We start from the raw sequence: 21,503 nt of genomic DNA on the forward strand, positions 1-21,503 counted from the left end.
GATAAATGTCAGTACAGATATTTCTAGAGATTAATCATAATATGACTGAAAATTTGTACAGCTATAAATCATAGAAGTAAAGTAGGAAATATGTCAAAAATCTTTTACCTTCTAAATACATATCTAAAAGCATTACTAAGTGTAGGAAACATTATCTTTGTCTCTCTTTTTGTGTAGGTTTTGTTAGGTTTTTAGAAGGCTATTATATTGTGTTAATAACTAAAAGGAGGAAGATGGCAGATATTGGCGGTCATGCGATATATAAGATTGAAGATACAAATATGATCTATATACCTAATGATTCTGTACGAATTACTCATCCTGATGAAGCTCGGTATGTAGTGGTGGTAACTACTGTTTACTACTTTTTTTTTTTCTAATGTGGTAGACCAATTAGAAGACAAAATATACTCAAAAGATTATAGATATCATGTTAAAAATGTAAAATACTAGCTCAGAATCCTATAATTTTGTTCAAGGTCTATTATAAACCTTTATTATCACGGGTGATTTAGGTGAAAATCAACAAAAGCTGCTAAAGCCATTACGTGAGACGTTATCCTTGAGGAACAGAATATTCACTCGGTCTCAACATATACTCCATGAATCACTTTGTTTACGAAGAGGAAAAGAAATGGCAAACGTAATTACCTAAATGTTCAAACTTACCATCACCAATAATGAGACAAAACTGACATTATTTACCTTTTAGTATGAAGCAGCGGGAAAGACACAAATTACCTGTGTAGTTTTCTTGCTAAAAATACGTATATTTTTGTTTTATTCTGCTGTGCTTACCACAGTGAGTGTGGTTACCATCTGTCACCATACGATATTATTATAATATTATTAACTGTATTCCCTGAGCTGTACTGTTCATGCCTGTGAATTATTTTATCACTGGGAGTTTGTACCTCTTAATCCCCTTCACCCATTTCACCCACCCTCCCCTCTGACGAAACTTTACTAAAAACATTTAACTTAAATCTAAGCATGAAGAAATAATCAGACAAATCCATCCTTGTGGGGCATTCTGTAAGACAGCTGGCCTGGACTCTTTAAAAATGTCAATGTCATCGAAGACAGAAAAAGCCAGAGGTCTGTTCTGGATTTTAGAACAGGCATGACAGCAAAACGCAATGCATGAATATCTGTTGGATGGGATTAAAATGTATGCGTGCTTATCCAGGCATGTTTGCACACCCACACACATAGCTGTAAAGGACTTTATTGGGACATTTTGTATATGGATAATATACCAGCTGATATTGAATCAATATTAAATTTTAAGTGTAAAAATGATATTCTTACTTAGGAGATTTTGTTTTTTCATATTTTTAAAAAAATATTTTATTTATTTATTTGACAGAGATCACAAGTAGGCACAGAGGCAGGCAGAGAGAGAGGGAGAAGCAGGCTCCCCGCTGAGCAGAGAGCCCGATATGGGGCTCGATCCCAGGACTCTGGGATCATGACCTGAGCCGAAGGCAGAGGCTTAACCCACTGAGCCACCTAGGCGCCCCCCAAGGTTTTTTCATATTTATGAGTGAAAAGTCATCATGTCTGCTACTTACTAAAAATGGTTTAGAATAAAATGTAACTTGTGCATTTAAAGAGAGAGAATGTATATGTGTGTGTTTAGGAGAGAGATTTAACAGTGAATTCAGACGAAAGACAGAATGATATTTATCGTACTGTTTTTTTTCCTTCCAATTTTTCTGTAGATTTAAGTTTTGGAGGAAAATTATTGGTGCCTTGGGAATGTGGGAAAAGTTTATTAATACATTGATAGAGAAAAGAATAGAATTATTTTAATATATAAATATATTTATTATAAACATAAAGGTTAAAAATGAAAAAAGTTAGGCATGCTTATTAGTTTTTTTTCTTTTAAAAAAAATTTTTAAAGAAAGAGAGTGAGTGGGGGAGGGGCAAAGGGAGAGGAAGAGAAAATCTCAAGTAGGCTCAATCCCCAATGTGGAGCCCAACATGGAGCTCAGTCTCATGACCCTGAGGTCATGACCTGAGCCAAAATCAAGAGTTGGATGTTAACTGACTGAGCCACCGAGGTACCCCCATTTAGTTTTTAAATTTACATTTTAGTTACAGTCTATACTTTTATAGTGTTGTTCCAGATATACAAACCAAAATTTAAAGGTAGTGTGGCTCTCTTGCTTAAGACCCTCTGAGAAAGTATATTTTGGATTCTGGTGATATTGTCTTTGATGATATTTGGAAATGGGGTTGTTAAAAAATAATCTGTGTCAGATGAAAATAAGAATTTAATGGATAAGGTGGTCCTTTTGTCTTGCACTAACTGAAAAAATTATATCCCACATATCTTACAGGCAGACATAGTATATTCACTAAAATCAAATTAGGTACTCCCCAAAGAAAATAAAAACTGATTTGAAAAGGTATGTGTACCCTAGTGTTTATTGAAGCATTATCTATAATAGCCAAGATGTGGAAGGAGCCCAAGTATCCATCAGTAAAAGTGAATGGGTAAAAAAAATGTGGTGTACACACACACACACACACACACACACACACGCCTATGAGATACTACTCAGCCATAAAGAGAAAGACCTCTTGCAATTCATGACAACGTGGATGGACCTAGATGGTGTTATGCTAATTGAAATAAATCAGAGAAGGACAAACACTGTACGATTTCATTTATATGTGGAATTTGAAAAATGATACAAATAAAAAACAAACCAAAAAACAGAAACAGACTCATGAATGTAGAGAACAAACTGGCGGTTGCCAGAGGGGAGGTGGTGGGGAATGGGTGAAATAGGTGAAGGGAATTAAGAAGTACAAAATTCCACTTACAAAATAAATAAGTCATGAAGATGAAAAGTACAGCATAGGGAAAATAGTCAATAATATTATAATAATGTTATATTACAACAGATGGTAAGTATACCTATTATGGTGAACATTGAATAATGAACGGAATTGTCAAATCACTGTGTTGTATACCTGAAACTAATACAACATTTTTTGTCAACTATACTTCAGTAATAAATTTTTTTGAAACAGTAAATCACACTAGCACATATGAATCCAAGGGATGGGAAAAATTGAAGAGGTTTGTATTATTTATAAAACCTCATCTTTATGATTCTATAGCCAGGAATAGTAATACAAATTATGTTGTTCTATATAGTGACTTGACTTTCTTGAGGGAGTGACATTATTTTAGTATTAGTACTATGTAGCAATAGACATTATCGAGAATAAGATACAATTATATTAATAGCTTGTTATAGGTAGACTGAATTACTATTATTAGATAGGTAAAACTTTTAACATATAAAACTATATAATTCAATAATTCACTTAAGTAAAAAGACCTGGTGGTGCCTGGCTTGTTCAGTTGGAGGAGTGTGTGACTCTTGATCTCCGGGTCATGAGTTTGAGCCCCATATTGGGTGTAGAGATCACTAAAAAAATAAATAAACTTAAAGAAAGATTTGGTAAAATATTAGGAAATAAAATATAGTACTAGTGAACATTTCATACATAATGATAAGTAGAAGTTATCCCTGCAACACTGGGTTGTATCAACACTAGAAAATTTTGGTAGAGCAGTTCACTATACTAAAATATTGTTGGGAAAAATTATGATCATCTTAATAGTTGTAGAAAATATATTTGACAAATTCAACACCCATTTGTGATCAAGTCTTTAAAAAGTTGAGAAAATATGAAAAAAAAATAAAATCTATTAATCCTGTGAGGTAGATAAGCACATACTTTATTTGTGCTTTTTTTTTTTTATGTTACAAAACTTTACAACTTCAAATTATGGTTTTTGCAAACATTTTTTTTTGTTTTTGCTACCCTCCTCTCTCCAACCTCACAGCTTTTACAAAGCACAAAATCGTAAAAATGACAATGGTGTTTACTTGTCTTGCCCAAGTCTAAGTTCCCCACACATGTAAGTGCGTGACTATACCCATTCATCCATAAATTCCTCTCTGGCATAATCAATGTTGAGGAAATGTTCAAACTATAAAGTTAAGGGACTCTGAAGGGACAATTAACAGACTTAAAAATTGCTTCAGAAGCAATTCCTTCTGCAGTTCTGGATTGAATTCCTCAGGTTTTTTAAAAATATTTTATTTTTAAGTAATCTCTATACCAAACATGGGGCTTGAACTCACAACCCTGAGATCATGAGTTGCATTCTCTACCAGCTGAGCCAGCCAGGTACCCCTGAATTCCTTAGTGTTAATAAGAGCATTTACAAATATAAATGTATATGTGAAGCTATGAAAAAATAATAGTATTGTGTGAATGTAATATGCTTTTTTTTGTTTTTTGTTTAGGTATCTACGAATATTTCAAAATGTGGACCTATCTAGCAATTTTTACTTTAGGTAAGTTTGTTTTTCTCCTGTCAGTCACTTAAATATTTATTTTTCAGGGTGGAAAAACAGAATCAGAGGACACACTGGTACTTCCTCTATTTTTTTTTTCCATTGGCCAAGTAATTTCATCTAAAAGCATAAAGGTATTTCATCCTCTGAAAAATCTAATGTTTGAATATTGAATGGACCAATTACAAGGGAATTATTCTTACTATAAAAATCACCTTTGTTTAAGGTGGAGTTTTTAATGAAATATTCTTATTTTGCAATTTTTAGTTAGAAAATGAAATTTGCATTCAGTTTCTAATACAGAGTTGTAACAATGTCACAGATTGTTTTAGTTAACAATCTAGCAAAATTAGGTAAAAATAAATTCATAAAAGGAAGAATTGTTGCAATACCAACATAATGCTAATGGTCTTTTAAATTAATAGTTTTCCTGAAGAAGAATGTGGCATAGGTATTTATGAAAACATATCCTAAGAAAATAAATTAAGAGATTAAATATTAATTCTTTCTTATAAAGAGACATTTATAGCTTCACTATTTATGATAGTCCCAAAACCACAAACCAGTCAATGCAGGGACAACTCAAATAGCAGTAACTGAACGATGGGCAAGTAAATTCTAACAGCACATTATGATAGAGCATTATACCACCACCAATGTGACCAATATGTAGGCCTAGGAGATGTAGTTATTGCGCTAAGTGGAAAATTCTTCTGTCAGCTGTAATATCCAAACTAAAAACTGAGAACACAAAATAGCATGCTCCAAAAAGGACTTGAGTCCCAAGAACCAAACAAGCCTAAGAGTGTTGTGGCTATTGGTATCCCATCACTGATGGGATACTTTGCATTATTTACCTTTATTTTTATATTGTCTGTATAGTTAACCACTTATTTATCTGTGAAATAAAAACAAGTTTGCTATGTAGAATGGGTTATGTGTTCATTGTTGTAAAACTGAAGGAAGTTCATTATTTTAACAGTAGTCTAGTGGAGAGTTCCGAAACAAAGAATTTTCACATCCACAGATGTTTATTGAATGTATATTTCCATTGTGTTTATTGCAGTCAACTGCTTTTCTGTCTTTATCGCTTAATTTTATGTTTATACCATCTTCAAGTTGTCACTGAAACTTGGTGGTATTGTTAGAAATGGTTTTCTCCATGAATTCAGCTTTGTTTGGATCCCCATACTGAGCTGTGGGATCAAGTCATCCCATGAGTAAAAGTATGTCAGTTATGGTTTTTATGTCAATAAGTAAGCCTTAAAAAGGATATACTACATTCTTAAGAATAGGCTGGAATAAAGTAATTACTCTAACTAGGAAGAATTGATTTTTGAAAGTTAAAAATCAACATCCTTCCCCTTCCCCTGCCACCTGTTCAGATATTACTGACATGTAACATCTATAAATTTAAGGTGTATAGTGTGGCGATTAGATACACATATGTATTGTGACATGATTACCACAATAAGGTTAGTCAACACCTCCATCCTCTCATATAATTATGAGTGTGTGTGTGAGAAAAACATTCAAGATGTACTCTCAACAGATTTCAAGTTACAATTCATTAATGTTAAATTACAGTTATCATGCTATGCATTAGATCCCCAGATCTTATTTAACTTAAACTGGGAGCTTGTACCATGCAACCAACATCTCCCCATTTTTCCCAGCCTACCCTTTTCCCATGCCCCAGCCCCTGGCAACTACCATTCTACTTTATATTTCTATGAGTTTGGCTTTTTTAGGTTCTGCATAGAAGTGAAGAACATATGGAAATAATCAGACTTATTTCACTTAGCATACTACCCTCAAATTCCATCCATGTTGTCCAAATAGCAGGATTTCCTCCTTTTTTTTTATGGTTGAGTAATATCCTATACCCATTCATCCATTGCTGGACTCTTAGGATGTTTCCATGTCTTGCCTATTGTGAATTATGCTTAGAGTCAACGTGGGCCTACAGGTATCTCTTCAAGATTTCATTTCTTTGGCCATATACTCAGAAATAGGATTGCCAGATCATATGGTAGTTGTATTTTTAAATTTTTAGGAACCTCCATACTCTTTTCTATAGTGGTTACACCAATTTTCATTCCCACCAACAGTGCATCAGGGTTCCTTTTTCTCCATAGCTTACCCAAGACTTGTTTCTTGTCTTTTTGATAATAGCCATTGTAGGAAGTATGAATTGCTGTCTCATTGTGGCTTTAATTTGCATTTCCATAATGTGATGTTGAACATTTTTTCACATATCTGTTGGTGGTTTTCTTTGGAAAAATGTTTATTCGGATCCTTTGCCCCTTTTTAGTTGGATTTTTTGGGGAGGGGTTGTTTGTTTGTTTTGTTTTGCTCTTGAGTTTTATGAGCTCCTTATGTGTTTTGGATATTAACCCCCTATCAGATAGATGGTTTGTAAATATTTTCTCCCATTACATAGGTTTCTTTTTTTTTTTTTTTTTAAGATTTTATTTATTTGACAGATCACAAGTAGGTAGAGAGGCAGGCAGAGAGAGAGAGAGGAGGAAGCAGGCTCCCTGCTGAGCAGAGAGCCTGATGCGGGGCTGGATCCCAGGACCCTGGGATCATGACCTGAGCCGAAGGCAGAGGCTTTAACCCACTGAGCCACCCAGGCACCCCCATAGGTTTCTTTTTTATTTTGTTGATTTTTTTTTTCCTGTGCAGAAGTTCTTTAATTTGCTGTCGTCCCACTTATTTATTTTTGCTTTTGTTGCTTGTGTTTTTGGTGTCATACCACAAAATCTTCACTAAAACCCATGTCAAAGAGCTTTTCTCCTTTGTCTTCTTCTAATAGTTTTATAGTTTTTAAGTCTTAATTTTATATTTAAGTCTTAATGCATCCTGAGTTAATTTTTGTGAATGGTGTAAGACAAGGGTCCAATTCATTCTTTGCATATGGGTATCCAGTTTCCCTAGCACTATTTATCGAAGAGATTATCCTTTCCCCATGTGTCTTCTTGGCTCCCTTGTCAAATAGTTGACTCTGTATGCATTGGTTTATTTCTAGGCTTTCAGTTCTGTCCCACTGATCTATGCGTCTGTTTTTATGCCATGCTACTTTGAATGCTGTAGCTTTGTTAAAAGGTTTGAATCTGAAAGTGCGATGCCTCCATCTTTGTTCTTTCTTAAGATTGCTTTGGCTATTAGTGGTCTTTTGTGGATCCATACAAAGTTTAGGATTGTTTTTTCTATTTCTGTGAAAAATGTCATTGGAATTTTTATAGAGATCTATATGGATGGCTTTGGATAGTATGGACATTTAAACAATATTAATTCTCTATGTACATGAAATATCTTTCCATTTATTTGTTTCTTCAGTTTATTTCATCAGTATCTTACTATTTTCAGTGTAAGATCTTTCTCCTTGGTTAAATTTATTCCTACATATTTTTATTTTTTGATGCTATTATAAATGTGATTAAAAAAATCAACGTCTTAATACGACTTTTATCCCTGAGATTAGATGCTAGTAAAATTACTGGCTCCAACTAGCAAATATGGTAAAATTGAATTTCACAGATGAAACAAATCAATTTCAACCAAATTAGATGAACAAATTAAAGAAGAACTAGTAATTGAAATAATATGTGAGTCTCCAGGCAAATTTAAAGAATTCTAGATACCTTCTGAAGTTCTACGCTAAAATGTATTGCTAGAGATATTTTTAAAATTGTTAATAATGTGAAATCAAGATTGTAAAATGGGTTTCTTTTGGCTGCAAGGCCAAAATTATATTTCAAAGACTGTTACAACTTTTTGGATGGCTGTTACTCTCCTAAAACATGTTTTATCATAATGGCTTATATTACTTGCTTATTCCTGTTTTATTATGAAGTCGGTTATGGTACTACCACTAATAATTAATAGAATTATTTTTGTTCATACATAAACTACAGTGGATATCGTGGATATTGTAGATATTGTAACATCTATGGAACTCCATTTCAGGTATATATGAGAGTGTGACCCCTTTGCACAAGACTATGAAGTTAGAGTGATTTCACTGGGAAGCAAAAAATGCACATTGCAAGTCAGTGAATGTTGATCATTTGCATTGTATTATATATTTCTAATTGTGCAAATGCCTAAGTCATGCAATAATTTTTTTAACTGAAGTATAGTAGACATAAAATATTATTACTAGTGTCAGGTATACAACATAGTGAATTGACAATTCTATGTAGTTCTCAGTGCTCACAATGGTAAGTATAGTCATCTGTTATCATACAACATTATTATGATATTATTGACTATATTCCCTCTGCTGTACTTTTCATCCCGGTGACTTATTTGTTTTATAACCAAAAGTTTGTACCTCTTAATCTCATTCACCTCTTTTGCCCATCTGACCACCTCTCCTCTCTGGCAACCATCAGTTCTCTGTGAGTCTGTTTCTGGTTTTTTTGTTTGTTTGATTTGGTTTTTAGATTCCACATATAAGTGAAACGATACAGTATTTGCCTTTGTCTGTTTTATACCACTTAGTATAATGCCTTCTAGGTCCATCTATGTTGTTTCAAATGGCAAGTGCTCATTCCTCCCCCCCCAAAATTAATTAACTAATTTATTTATTTATTTATTTATTTTTGGTGTTCAAGATTCATTGTTTATGCACCACACCCAATGCTGAGTCATTTTTTAATGGCTGAGTAATATTCCATTGTATAGCTATACCAATCTTCTTTATCCATTCATCTATCAGTGGACACTTAGGTTGTTTCCATATCTGTATCTTGGCTACTATAGGTAATGCTGCAGTAAACATATATCTTTTCAAATTAGTGTTTTTGTTTTCATTGGGTAAATACCCAGAACTGGAATTACTGGATTGTATAGTATTTCTATTTTTAATTTTTTGAGGATGCAGTGATTTTTAAGTTTCTAATTATATTCATGATTTACTGTATTTTACAGTGTTTATTTGAATAGCTTTGCTTCCAAGTAATTGAACAGGTGCTAATGTGGTTCACAGTTTTTAATTCCATATAGGAGCCAAGACTGAAATATGTTTTGCTTTCCTAATTCATATTAAGTTTCAGTTATGTTCTCAGTTACAGCTATGACTTGTCCCACTCACTTCAGTATAATCTCACTGTCTTGCGAATGCCCCTGGAGATGTTAAAGTCAGAAACAACCCAGCCTCGCCAGGAGAGTTTCGACATCTTTGAAGATGAAGGATTAATTACACAGGGTGGAAGTGGTAGGTGATTTTCAGTATATCTAATGTAGGTTAATACAGCATCTGTGAAATGGCACCTCATTAAATTAACTCACATTTCCTTCATATTTCTCTGGCCCTTATTCTTCTGTGTCCTTATATGAGGTTTTGGATATATAAACTTGACCAGTTCATTTTTATAGAGATCATTAACCACAGTGTGATTTCATTTGTGGGCCAGCCAGAAAATTGTATGCTGACCTTCCCTAGCAAACATTCCTGTATTTTTAATGGAATACATTTACGTCTAGACTTATGGTGAAGTTTGAATGGAGAATTGTTTTTTTCCAATATTGGAGAATACACACCACCACCTTACTTTCCTTTGTAGAAAGTTTTGGAAAAAATTCACCGTGGATTATCTCTTGTGTCCTAGAAAATTACTACAATATCTCTAATTCTTACAAAAACTCTGCTCAGTAGGTATGACGCCACTTTCAAAGAAATAAAGACTAAGTAGGAAACTGAGGCGTAGAGATTAAGATATCATGGCCAATGTGCCAAGGAACCAAGGCAGCGGGTCAGAGGTGGTTCTTATTTTGATTGGTCCCAGCTTGACCCAGGTGTCCCTCATAGGCCTTGCTTCTTCAGGACCACGTGTGGACGTCATCCTGGAGATCCTAAATGAACCAGTCACACAACAGGATTGGTACATTTATCCCTAGATTTTTGGGTTGGTCTAGAAATTTAAAGCCATCATCCTGGATATCATCATCCTGGAGATCCTAAATGAACCAGTCACACAACAGGATTGGTACCTTTATCCCTAGATTTTTGGGTTGGTCTAGAACTTTAAAGCCAGGGACATTGCTAAAGTGAATGTTTTGAAGGAATCATTTCAGACTTAGAGCAGTTTAGCTGAATTGCATATACTTTGGAAACATAGTAAGTCAATAATGTCTTAGGCACCTTGCCCTGTGCAACCTGAGTAATAGTGATGCAGATGCGGATGCAGAGTAGGCCTGTAATCTAAAGTTCTAGCAGGTTTGTCCTTGCAGGACACTCAGAAAGAGCCTGTGCTCTCTTAGCATTTTGCCAAAGGTAACCGTTTGCTCTAAGACTTAGAGTGTTACTTAAACTGGATGCCATTTGTAGCATTGCCCTTAATCTACTAGATTGACTATCGCTTGTGCTAAGGCCAAACTCAGTGCAACATCCTTACCTCAGAATGTCAAGATCACATAAATTTGCCCTGGTTTAGACTCCCAAATTGTAACATATACTACTAGAGACAGGTGGAGGTCAAAATAATGTGTGCCTGAATGTTTGCTTGCATCATGTCTTCTTAGGAATAGAAAAGCTAAAAGTATTTCTTAATTTGCACTGTATGTCATCCCAAATCTGAATTTGAATATTTGTTTTGGAATCTGAAGTAAGCCTCTAAAAGCCACTTAATTTTTTACTATCTCTGGAGCAATTCTACATGACAGATATGAATAACAGTGTGTATTAGGTTTTTATAGCTGCTATAACAAATTACCACCAACTAAGGGACTTAAACCTATATAAATTTACTGTTAGAGAAGTCAGATGTCAGAATAGGTCTCAGTGGACTAAAATTAGGATGTTGGCAGGGCAGTGTTCCTTTTTTGAGACTGTGCAGACATTTTCTTTCCATTCCATTTTCTAGAGACTGCCCACATTCCCTGGCTTAAGGCCCCTTCCATCTTCAAAGTCAGCAATGGCCAGCCGAGGCTTTTCCTGCATTACGTCACTCTGACACTTAGATTCCTGTTTTCCTCTTTCACTTATAAATAATGACTCTGTGATTACAGTGGGCCCACCTGGATAATTCAAAATACTCTCCCCATCTCAAGGTCATCTGAGTTAACAGCATTAATTCCATCTGCAAATTTTATTCTTCCTTGCCATGTAACATAAGGTAGTCACATCTTCTGGTGGTTAGGACATTACATCTTTTGGGGGACACTATCCTTCTACCACATAGGGGGAAACTGATAGGAAACAGAGAGTGAGGGCAGAAGATATAGGGGTAGGTAGAAAAGGAAAATAATACATCTGTTAAAAAGTCTGTACCATGTCAGGCAGTGTATTAGTCACTTTGCATGTATTATTTAATCTGAACATATTTCTGAAGTGAATAGTAGTATCATTTTACAATTCAGAAAATTGAGGTTCAGAGATGTTAAGCAACTTGCCAGAGCTCATGGAGACTGGTAAGTGGCAAAGACAGGACTCTAGTTCTTGTGTGTACTATTCGTGCTCTGTGTAAAGCATTGAAAGGGCAGAGAAGGTTCAATTTTTATGACTCAAACCAAGTGTATTTGTCACAGTATATAAACAAACACTCTTAACATACTATGTTTTGAGAAGAACAGCCTGCTATCCAGAACTGTTAGTCTTTTTTTTTTTTTTTTAAGATTTACTTATTTATTCAAGAGAGAGAGAGAGTGAATGAATGGGCAAAAGCAGGGGGAGGGGCAGAGCAAGAGGAAGAGAATTCCTTAAGCAGACTCCCCACTGAGCTCAGAGCCTGGCCTAGGGCTTGCTCTCAGGACTCTGAGATCATGACCTGAGCTGAAATCAACAGTTGGACACACAACTGGCGGAGCCACCCCAGCGTCCCACTGTTACAGTCTTTTAAGCCATAATCAAAAACATACTTCGTTCTCATTTTGCCCTTTATAGTTTTGTAAAACTCATTGATGTTTAATAAGTATATCTGGATATGCTAAAATCACATTTGATGAAATTAATTTCTTCATATAGAAAAGGCCTGATAGGGTAATAACTCCCACTTACAGAAGTATCAGTAAGGCACCAGGCATGTTCGAAGCAATTTTTGTGCAATACCTTCATTATCGTCTTCACAACAACCACGTGATACAGGTACAGATGTATGAAATGGACACTGAGGTAGCAAATAGCCCTCTTGGTCCCACCTGCCACCCTGCTGATGAGAGGCAGGGCCGGGGTTTGGACCCAGGCACTCAGAATCCCCAGAGCAGCGCTCCCAGCCACTGCTGATGCTTTCTCTCGGCCTTAGTCATGTATTTGTCCATGTGTCCTTAATTTCCCTCTTGTTTACTTTTCTCTTAGGTTAAAAACTCCCACAAATCAGAAAAATATGTTTATTCTTTTACTTTGTACAGAATCAGCACAGTGTTCTGGGTGATGATATGAGTTATATCCACTGAAAATGACAATGCTCTTAATCAGACATTTTATTTTGAAGTTAAAAACAAAAACTTTAGAACTAAAAGAGGAGTATAGACCATTTCCTTATGTTTCTGGTACCGATTTCTATTTTTCAGGTGTATTTGGGATCTCTAGTGAGCCTTATATGAAGTACGTGTGGAACGGTGAACTTCTGGATATAATTAAAAATGCTGTGCATCGTGACTGGCTGTTGTATATTATTCATGGGTTCTGTGGGCAGTCAAGTATCCTTTCTTAAAAAAAAAAAAGCTAAGGTATATATTATTAAACTTAAGCTGTGTCAATCTGTAGAAGAATGTACATGAATTATAAGATTATTCATTACCATTCTCTACACCCAGCAGGAAAACTTACTGATGATATCAGGTAGTGGAACTACAAAGAGGAATATAGACCATTTAAACAGATCTCCTATGTACACAGAGAGATAAACAACAGAGAAATGCTGTGTGCTTAGGAAGTGATAGAGGCCATAAGTATCGTTCATACCTGAGAGGAGGAGCAGAATCACTGACAGGTGGGGAGGACAGGACAGGCTCCTAGGAAAAGTCAGGCTTGGCCTGAGCTCTAAGCAAAAGTCAGACCTGAGCAGGGAGCAGGGAGCAAGCAGCAAGCTCCTAGGTGGGGAAACCACCATGAGTGTAGGGGTAGAAAAGTTCATGGGAATCTTCTGCCTAAGGGTGTAAAATCCTTGGGAAGTACAACCTAGTGGGTAGTGGGGTAGCTAGTCATCAGATTGCTTTGGTGGTCAGACTAAGTAAGCATTCTGGGTTTGGTGCCTGAACTTTTGAAAAGCTTTTTCAAGAGGGTAATGTAGAGGGGAGTACTTAGGAAGGTTGAGTTGACAGTTGTTTTCAAGTTGGATTAAATAAAATGAGACCAGAACAGGGGACATGAGTTAGGAAGAGTTTGCTGTTGTTCAGGCATAATGTAAGAAAGGCCTGGATTGGAAAGGGACATAAGAGATTTAGTAGATGCAGCTTGAACCTTAGGTTAAGCTGATTTTGAGTTCAACTTTATAAATACTTTTGTTCCCTTTTACTTAACTTGTCACTATGGTTGAAACCTTTCCAGAAAGTGCTATTATGCTACGAGGCTTAGAGAGGCAGTGTTTACTTTCTATGAGTAGTATTTCATTTTTTCCTGTTCCTTTTTGAGATCACGTAGGGCATTTGTACACCTAGCTTGTTTTCCAGTTGATGTTCTTTCTTGTGTCTTAGGTTTTTTAAGACCTATGGTGAAAATTTTAAAGGAGTGGTTGTTTTGAGATCATTACATGAGTAAATTTGATCATGCATATTTTGCACTAGGACATTTGGGAGGAATGGGATCAAGGGGTATAGCTGAAGAGATCAGTCCTAAAGAGCATCTATGGCACCTTTTTTACGGCACATGAGGGAGAAGAGTGGCTAGATGCTGACACAAAGGAAGTTTAAAATGAGGATGAGTAAGATTTATGCCCTGAACTTGCAAGTCAGGCTCATTAATTTATAATAATTTCCAAGCAGTGAGTATTAGTATCTGCTTGGTTTATTCACTGAATAATGAGATTTGGCCCTGAATTACCTTTTCCGTTGCCAAAAGTGAAATGTACCTGGAAAGAACACAAAGTTTTCACCACCAAGGACACCAAAAAGAATGTGCTACAGTTTCTAAAGGTATTTTCCAAGAGGCAGTTCTAAACTGTTTTGTATCGTCAAGAGCTAACTCAGGGCCAGACCTATATTAAGCACAGTAAATGTTTGTGTTTTTAAAAATAGCAAATAGCACCATGGATTATAATTTTGAAGCTCATTAGTTTAGGTGATGAAACTAGTTTCCTAGTTATCAAGCATTTAATGAATTGCGGAAGTCTTTACGATGGTAAAAGAAATGCTGTATAGGCAGCATTTACTGTAGGACAGGCACTGGTTTACATGCGTTACCTAACCAGTCCCTCCAACCACCTCATAAAGTTAGTTACTTTACTAGTACTTAGACCATTTTACAGAAGATGAAACTGAGGATCAGAAAGCTAAATAAGGTGACATAATAAGCTGTGTATCGGTTCAGTAATTCAGTGTTTAGTTTTTGCAGTTAGGTGACACATTTGGGGAACTTTTAAAGTATTACATGTACTCCATTCCCTGAGTATGATGTATTGCTTCCTATTTAACTCCCTTTTAAGCGGCATTGCTCTCTTTGAGTGGTGTATGATCTCTGAAGACTAAAGAAGGATTAATTGTACCTGTTTACATCCTTTAGTTGGCGATAAGGAGAGACCAGGCCTTCCCTTGGCCATGAACCCACCACCTTTTTACTGTTTCATCTGAAATTCATGGAAACCACTCCTTAGGGTGGCCTGTTTTTGCTTTAATCCCTGCCTCATTTGGAAGAACAGTTAGACCCAACGCTGTTCCATTCTTGGGTAGAACTTTTGGGTGTTCTTTAACCTTCTGGACAAGCTATATTTAAATGCATATTTAAGGTCTAATGATTCTCTTGGTGGGGTGTGGCGGTTCGGTGTGAATGCTCAAATAACTTTAACTTGACTTCTAAGAGCTGTTGATCTACGGACGACCCGTCTACGTGACTCTAATAGCTAGAAGATCCAGTAAGTTTGCAGGGACCCGCTTTCTCAAGAGGGGTGCGAACTGTGAGGTAAGATGGAGAAGCAGCAGCACTGCTGACATCTTAACCTTTCACATCAGCCTTGCTGACGGAGGCAGCCAAGTGGAATTCTAGAAAGTGGCATTTCTTAGTTGGGGATGTGATCAAGAGAATAATTAATGCTCTAGGGTATCTGACACTTGTGAGGAATGTGACTAGTATACAGACGTTCTGAAAAATCAGCTGTCTTAGAGCGACTTATGCATTGCCTTGGGGAGTTATGACATGTCTCATGTTTTGGAGGCTGAGCCATTTCTGTAAGATATGAAAAAATGTAGTGCATATTTAGTGTAGTGACTAAAACAGCAAAGCGCCTCCATTGGAGGAGTAAGGGGAGGGGAGCACTCATTGGAAACACATCTTTGATGAGAAGACAAAGTAGAGCGAGGCATGGAAACCCCCCCCTCCAACCTCTACTTTAGTTTGGCTCCGGGCAGGGTCTTAGTCTGCTCTGCCCTGGAAAATAACCATGACAGAAGTCCTTTCCTTCCATCAGTCATGTCCTCTCCTCCAAGTGTTTCATCTCTATTTGCAGTAGACAGCTTGAGTCTTACGCAGATGTGTGATGGAGTGGACAGATTGAGTGAGACATTGGGTTTTAATCCTGGGTTTAAATAGCAACATTGTTCTTAAAATTGTATCAACAATGAAAATAGTTATGACTGGTGTTCTGAGAAAAATCACAATTTTTCTATGTTACTTATTTTTGAATATTTTACGGATAATTAAGCAGACATATTATTAATGCCTCTGAAATTATTCTTTGTCATATCCGTCTGTACTTTTATAAGCCAAGCTAACTCTAGACCTTTTTTTCCCTTCTGTCCGTCAGGCATTATTTGAATCTCACTCTATTGTCCTTTCCTTCCTCCCTGGTCTTCAGAATTGAAGTTTTATATTCTGCTAGTCTGCCTAACCTCCTGTATAATTTCATGTAATTGTTTTCCTTTTCTCTCCCTCTCTGCCATTTATATCACTCAAGCTGTTTTCTGTCTGCTACTTGTATTATTAGCTATTTAATTTGATTTTTTCCTAGTCTATTCTGGGCTATTTTTAATTGCCTTCCTTTGTTGCATTTTAATGGTTTTCCTTTCCTAATGTGCACATTGAATATTGATCAACATTTACCTCTTTTAAAGTGTTCTAAGGGAATTATAATTTCATTGTATACTTGGAAATTTTTTTCCATCAAAAAATTCTAAGAACATAAAATATCTTTAAATGCCACCTTTCTTTTCAGGGCGATGTTGCAAATGAAGTGGAGACGGAACAAATACTCTGTGATGCTTCTGTGATGTCTTTTACTGCAGGAAGTTACTCTTCTTATGTCCAAGTTAGAGGATCCGTTCCTTTATACTGGTCTCAGGACATTTCAACTATGATGCCTAAACCACCTATTACATGTGCGTGGAGCAGTCTTTTTTTTAATTTTTAAAATTTTATTATTTATTTATTTATGTATTTATTTTTTGGAGCAGTCTTTTTTTTTTTTTTGCAGGTCCATTTACATTCGTATATTTACTATATATATATTTTTTGAAGATTTTATTTATTTGACAGAGAGAGATCACAAGTAGGCAGAGAGGCAGGCAGAGAGAGAGAGAGAGAGAGAGAGAGAGGAGGAAGCAGGCTCCCTGCTGAGCAGATAGCCCAATGTGGGGCTCGATCCCAGGACCCTGAGATCATGACCTGAGCCGAAGGCAGAGCCCTAACCCACTGAGCCACCCAGGCGCCCCTATTTACTATATTTTGTCAGAGAGAATTATTATTATTTAAAGTGACCATATTTACATGAATATAGTATTAAGTGTAGATCTTAGTTTTTTTGTTCGTTTGTTTTTTAAAGATTTTACTTAGTTATTTGACAGAGAGAGAGATCACAAGTAGGCAGAGAGGCAGGCAGAGAGAGGGGGGAAGCAGGCTCCCCACTGAGCAGAGAGCCCGATGTGGGGCTCAATCCCAGGACCCTGAGATCATGACCTGAGCCAAAGGAGAGGCTTAACCCACTGAGCCACACAGGCACCCCTAGACCTTAGTTTAATTCACCATAAATCCAGAAAAGAACTACATTGATGCTTGTAGATATCAGCCATTGATTAAAATATCAATTCCACTATATTTACTACCATTTCACAGTAGAGCACAAGGTATAACCAGTTCTTTCAAGAATTCTATAATGTTTTGTTTTAGGTTTAAAGAGAGCTTCAGGTTTTTTTAAAATTTAATTTAATTTTTTTTTTTGAACTTTATTTTTTTTCAGTGTTCCAAAATTCTTTTTAATAGAAAAGTTACTATTAAAAAGACTGCTCCAAAATAAGTAAGTAAGTAAATAAATAATAAAAACTCTTCTTTACCCATACTTTGAGATGATGCACTATTAGAGAAATCCATGAATTCTTAAATCCTAACAAAGTTTTAGTACTGGAAAGTAGATAATTTAGAAGAAGGACTTCTGTTATTTTATTCCGTAACATAATTTTTCTTCAATTTTGGCTGCTAATAAATTGTATTTTACTTCAGAAATGTGAGAATCAGTCAAATTCAGTAAATATGTGACAAGTGAGTATCTGATAAGCTCAGAAGGAACTTGGGAAGTAAAACGACTAGATTAGTTGAATTGCATTTCCTTGAATGTTAAAAAAGAAAACAAAACCTTATACTTCTTTTATTCTTGCTTTATGATTTTCGCTCTGGTATTTATTCATCCTTTTTATCCCCCCTTAGTGGATCAGGCAGATCCATTTGCACACGTGGCTGCCCTTCACTTTGACCAGATGCTTCAAAGGTTTGGCTCCCCCATCATCATCTTGAATTTAGTGAAGGTATGATGTGCCCATCTGTTTGGTTATGAAATGGAGGAATATTTTTCCTCAGCACAAAGGGGTTTACAAGCTTGCTTTACCTCTCCCCAGAGGAGAGGTTTCTAGACTTTCCGTGTTGTGACAGAGCACTGTGTCTGACCGTCTAAGCCACTGTCCATTGGCCTAGGTTCTGTGTGGCCTCTTCCCTGGGGAGAAGCAGCAGTATGTTTCCAAGGGAAGAAAGCGATGCTGTCAGTCTTCTGATTTCCTTGGGTGAACTGGAGACGAGTGAAGTTCTGCCTTAGTTTCCAAGACAGCCTGGAGAAGGAAGCATGGAGATCACAGAGCCACAGCCTAGCCTTGATATAACCCATTCCCTTGACAATCAGAGATCTCTTAGGAAGGTTACATGCGGTAATAAGATCTGAAGGCTGGAATCAGAAACTGGGATGGTTTAAGAACAAGGTGGACAAAGTGGTGGCCTGGCCTTACAGTTCTGTGCTTCCTTGTGAGAGTACACTGTCTGGTCAGTAGATCTCGTGTACATGAGTAGGCCCTGAGGTCAACAGCCTAGAATGGAAAACAAGGAAACCAGATAATTGTTTCCGTATTTGTTGCCACCATGTGCATTGAAGGGATTTCCGTCCACAGCCAAGAAAACCCTGAAAACAAGGGTATTGTTATGTTACGGTTGTAGCAGTGGCCAACAACTTAATAGTGTGAGATTATTCTGAGAGGTTGGTTCATAAATGTAACTCAGTTTAAACAAAAAACAAGGAATCTTATGTCCGTTTAGCTCATTATTTAACAAGTATTCTCTAAGGTTTCCTTTGTGCCATGGCAGTCATAGAAACAACTCATGCCTTCACAGAGCTGACAGTCTAATGGAGGAGATGGTGAAGTAATGCGGAAGTACCAACACATGAGAGCTTATAATGGGAGAGAAGTTTCTGAGGAGGTGATGGTCCGTGCAGACTGAAGGAAGAGGCATTAACTAGGCCAAGAAGAGAGAGAATCGTATTCAGTTCAGAATTGCGGGTTCCAAGGCCCTAGGTCAGGAGAGGGGATGTGGTGCGTTTGGGGAAGGAAACGCCATGTATGGTAGGGGTCCTGACGATGAGGGCCAGAGAGATGATGAGGGCACTGTTGTGGGATGAGGCTGAGGAGATAGCTCTGGCCCGACCATGCAGAGTCTTGTAGGGTGTGTTGATGAGTATGGTCTTTATCCTTAGAGTTTAATGGGGAACCACTGCAGGTTTCACACGAGTAAGAGGATTGTGATCAGACTTGTATTTTAAAAAGGCTATCCTGACCTCAACAAAGAGAACATGTGGATAGGCACAAGGTTAAAGAATGCTGGAAGACCCCATAGGAGGCTTTTCTAATTGTCCAGGGAAGGGGTGGCCCTGGCTTAAACTGGGGTGGTGTGGTAGAGCTGGAGAGAAGCATGCGGAGGGCAGAGACTGGGCGATGGGCTGGCTGTGAGAGGAGGGAGAGGGAGAGGTCTGGCTTGACTTCTAGGTTGCTGGTTACTTCAGGTGGCTGGATGGTGATGCCATTCACCGAAACAGGGAACACTGACTTTGCTTCGCGTTTTACAAAGTCCTTATACTGCTGTTAAAATCTATGGCTAAATGGAGATTCAGCTTGAAATAATTCTGCATTAAATACATAGATTCAAAAAATAATATCTGATACATGGGGTTGTAAAGTGTTCTTGCCCAGGTTTCTCAAATGTGCATTTATTTTTTAATCTTTAAAGGCTAGTCGGCGGACTTAGAAATTATACTTTTTTATCATTCCATTGTCATAAAAATGCTGGCAATAACTGGATATTAACTAGAAAATAGTTTAGAGATTAAGTTACAGTTTTGTGGAATGGAAAGAAAAGGGTTTTTGTTGTTATTGTTTTTGTCATTAGTTATTTTATTCATAGGACAAAAGAAGGTGTTTATTCAGTTCAATCGGAAAAAGTATTAACTTGTGATTAGCATCCAAGAACGCATTTGTGTGTGTGGAATGATACTGAGGGATCTTCACTTTTTTTTCCACCTCCATATGAAGTCACTAAAGTGAAATACTTTCCTTGATTTCTTTTCTCTCTTACCATGTGCTGTGAATACCCCCGCTCCCCACTTCCCCTGGTTATGGAAGTTTGAGGCGCTGGTCGACATTTTACCACAATCTCCATGCCTTCAGTGCTGTTACTGGGGAATCGATAGGAAGTCAACCTGTAGTCAGGCAAAACTATTTGGAGGTTTTTAGTCTGAGGGCCCTGGATGGTCACTGGGGGAGTCTCTGAACCCTTGAGATGATATGCAAAACCGCTTGTGTGTGTGATGTTTTCATTTGGTTGTAGCAGGGTTCTGGTGCCCCAAAGGAGGTTGGCTTACTAACACTAACCCCCGACAGTCAGATGGGGCACAGGGCAAATTCCTCAGAGATGACCAATGGTTGATTGGATAATCTGTTCTCCCCATCTCATGAAATGTCAGATTTGATCAAATTTCAAAAAGGTTTTGTTTCCCTTAGTTGATATGGAGTGCTTTTGAGAAAAATTCCAGATATTTAATTCTCTCAGATGTAAAAAGCTAACTACATGTTCATCCTAAACTGATTTAACACTTCTTAATCAATTCTTTTCTAATTCCTCCCATTTGGTTTACTCAGCTGTGCAAAATAGATACCCTTTTTGTTTCCACAGCGGTTAGCTAATTAAATTCATGACAACTGATAGCTAATCACCATGATTGGAAACAGCGGAGACCCATTTTGATGCCAGCCGCAGTGCCTCCACACCATGTCAGTGTTACTGTCACTGAATTGTTTTTCCTTGTCATTAAGTGAAGTCCTGAACAGGATAACAATAAAAGGAGTTAATTTTGATGAATAGTCCCCATGTGCCAGATGCTCTGAGAAGAGATGATCATGTTTTATCTCTTTTAAGCCTCACATTTTTGCTGTGAGGAAGATACTGTTGTTGCCCCATTTTATAGATGAAGAAATAGAGGCCTAGGAAAGTTGAGAGCCTTGCCGCAGGCTGCATGGCTAGCTGGCAGCAGCCCGAGAGCTCTCGAATGAGAAGCATGTGATATGTAACGGGGTATACAGTAGGCAGGGAGGCAGAAGGTAAGATTCTTGTGAACACCTCTTAACCTCATTCAACCACAGTGTAAAAGGGGGAGAGGGGGAAGGGCCTGCCTTGGCTACTTCACAGGGGATTTTGTGAAAGTCAAATTT

At 37.1% G+C, this 21,503-nt stretch overlaps 1 protein-coding gene across 2 annotated transcripts in view; it reads left to right on the top strand.

Annotated features, from left to right (window-relative positions):
* The window catches only part of FIG4 (FIG4 phosphoinositide 5-phosphatase), a 120,226-nt gene that overhangs the window by 27,966 nt on the left and 70,757 nt on the right, over positions 1–21,503 (top strand). For both annotated transcript variants that reach the window (XM_032858303.1, XM_032858304.1), the window contains 7 exons: positions 178–334; positions 4,341–4,391; positions 9,467–9,615; positions 12,909–13,037; positions 15,353–15,453; positions 16,703–16,865; positions 18,187–18,284. In XM_032858303.1, coding sequence (XP_032714194.1) covers positions 178–334; positions 4,341–4,391; positions 9,467–9,615; positions 12,909–13,037; positions 15,353–15,453; positions 16,703–16,865; positions 18,187–18,284 — 848 coding nt within the window. The remainder of the gene's footprint in view (positions 1–177; positions 335–4,340; positions 4,392–9,466; positions 9,616–12,908; positions 13,038–15,352; positions 15,454–16,702; positions 16,866–18,186; positions 18,285–21,503) is intronic.

This window comes from Lontra canadensis, unplaced genomic scaffold (assembly GCF_010015895.1).
Source record: "Lontra canadensis isolate GAN:19392208 unplaced genomic scaffold, GSC_riverotter_1.0 scaffold14, whole genome shotgun sequence".
Taxonomy (NCBI): Eukaryota; Metazoa; Chordata; class Mammalia; order Carnivora; family Mustelidae; genus Lontra; species Lontra canadensis.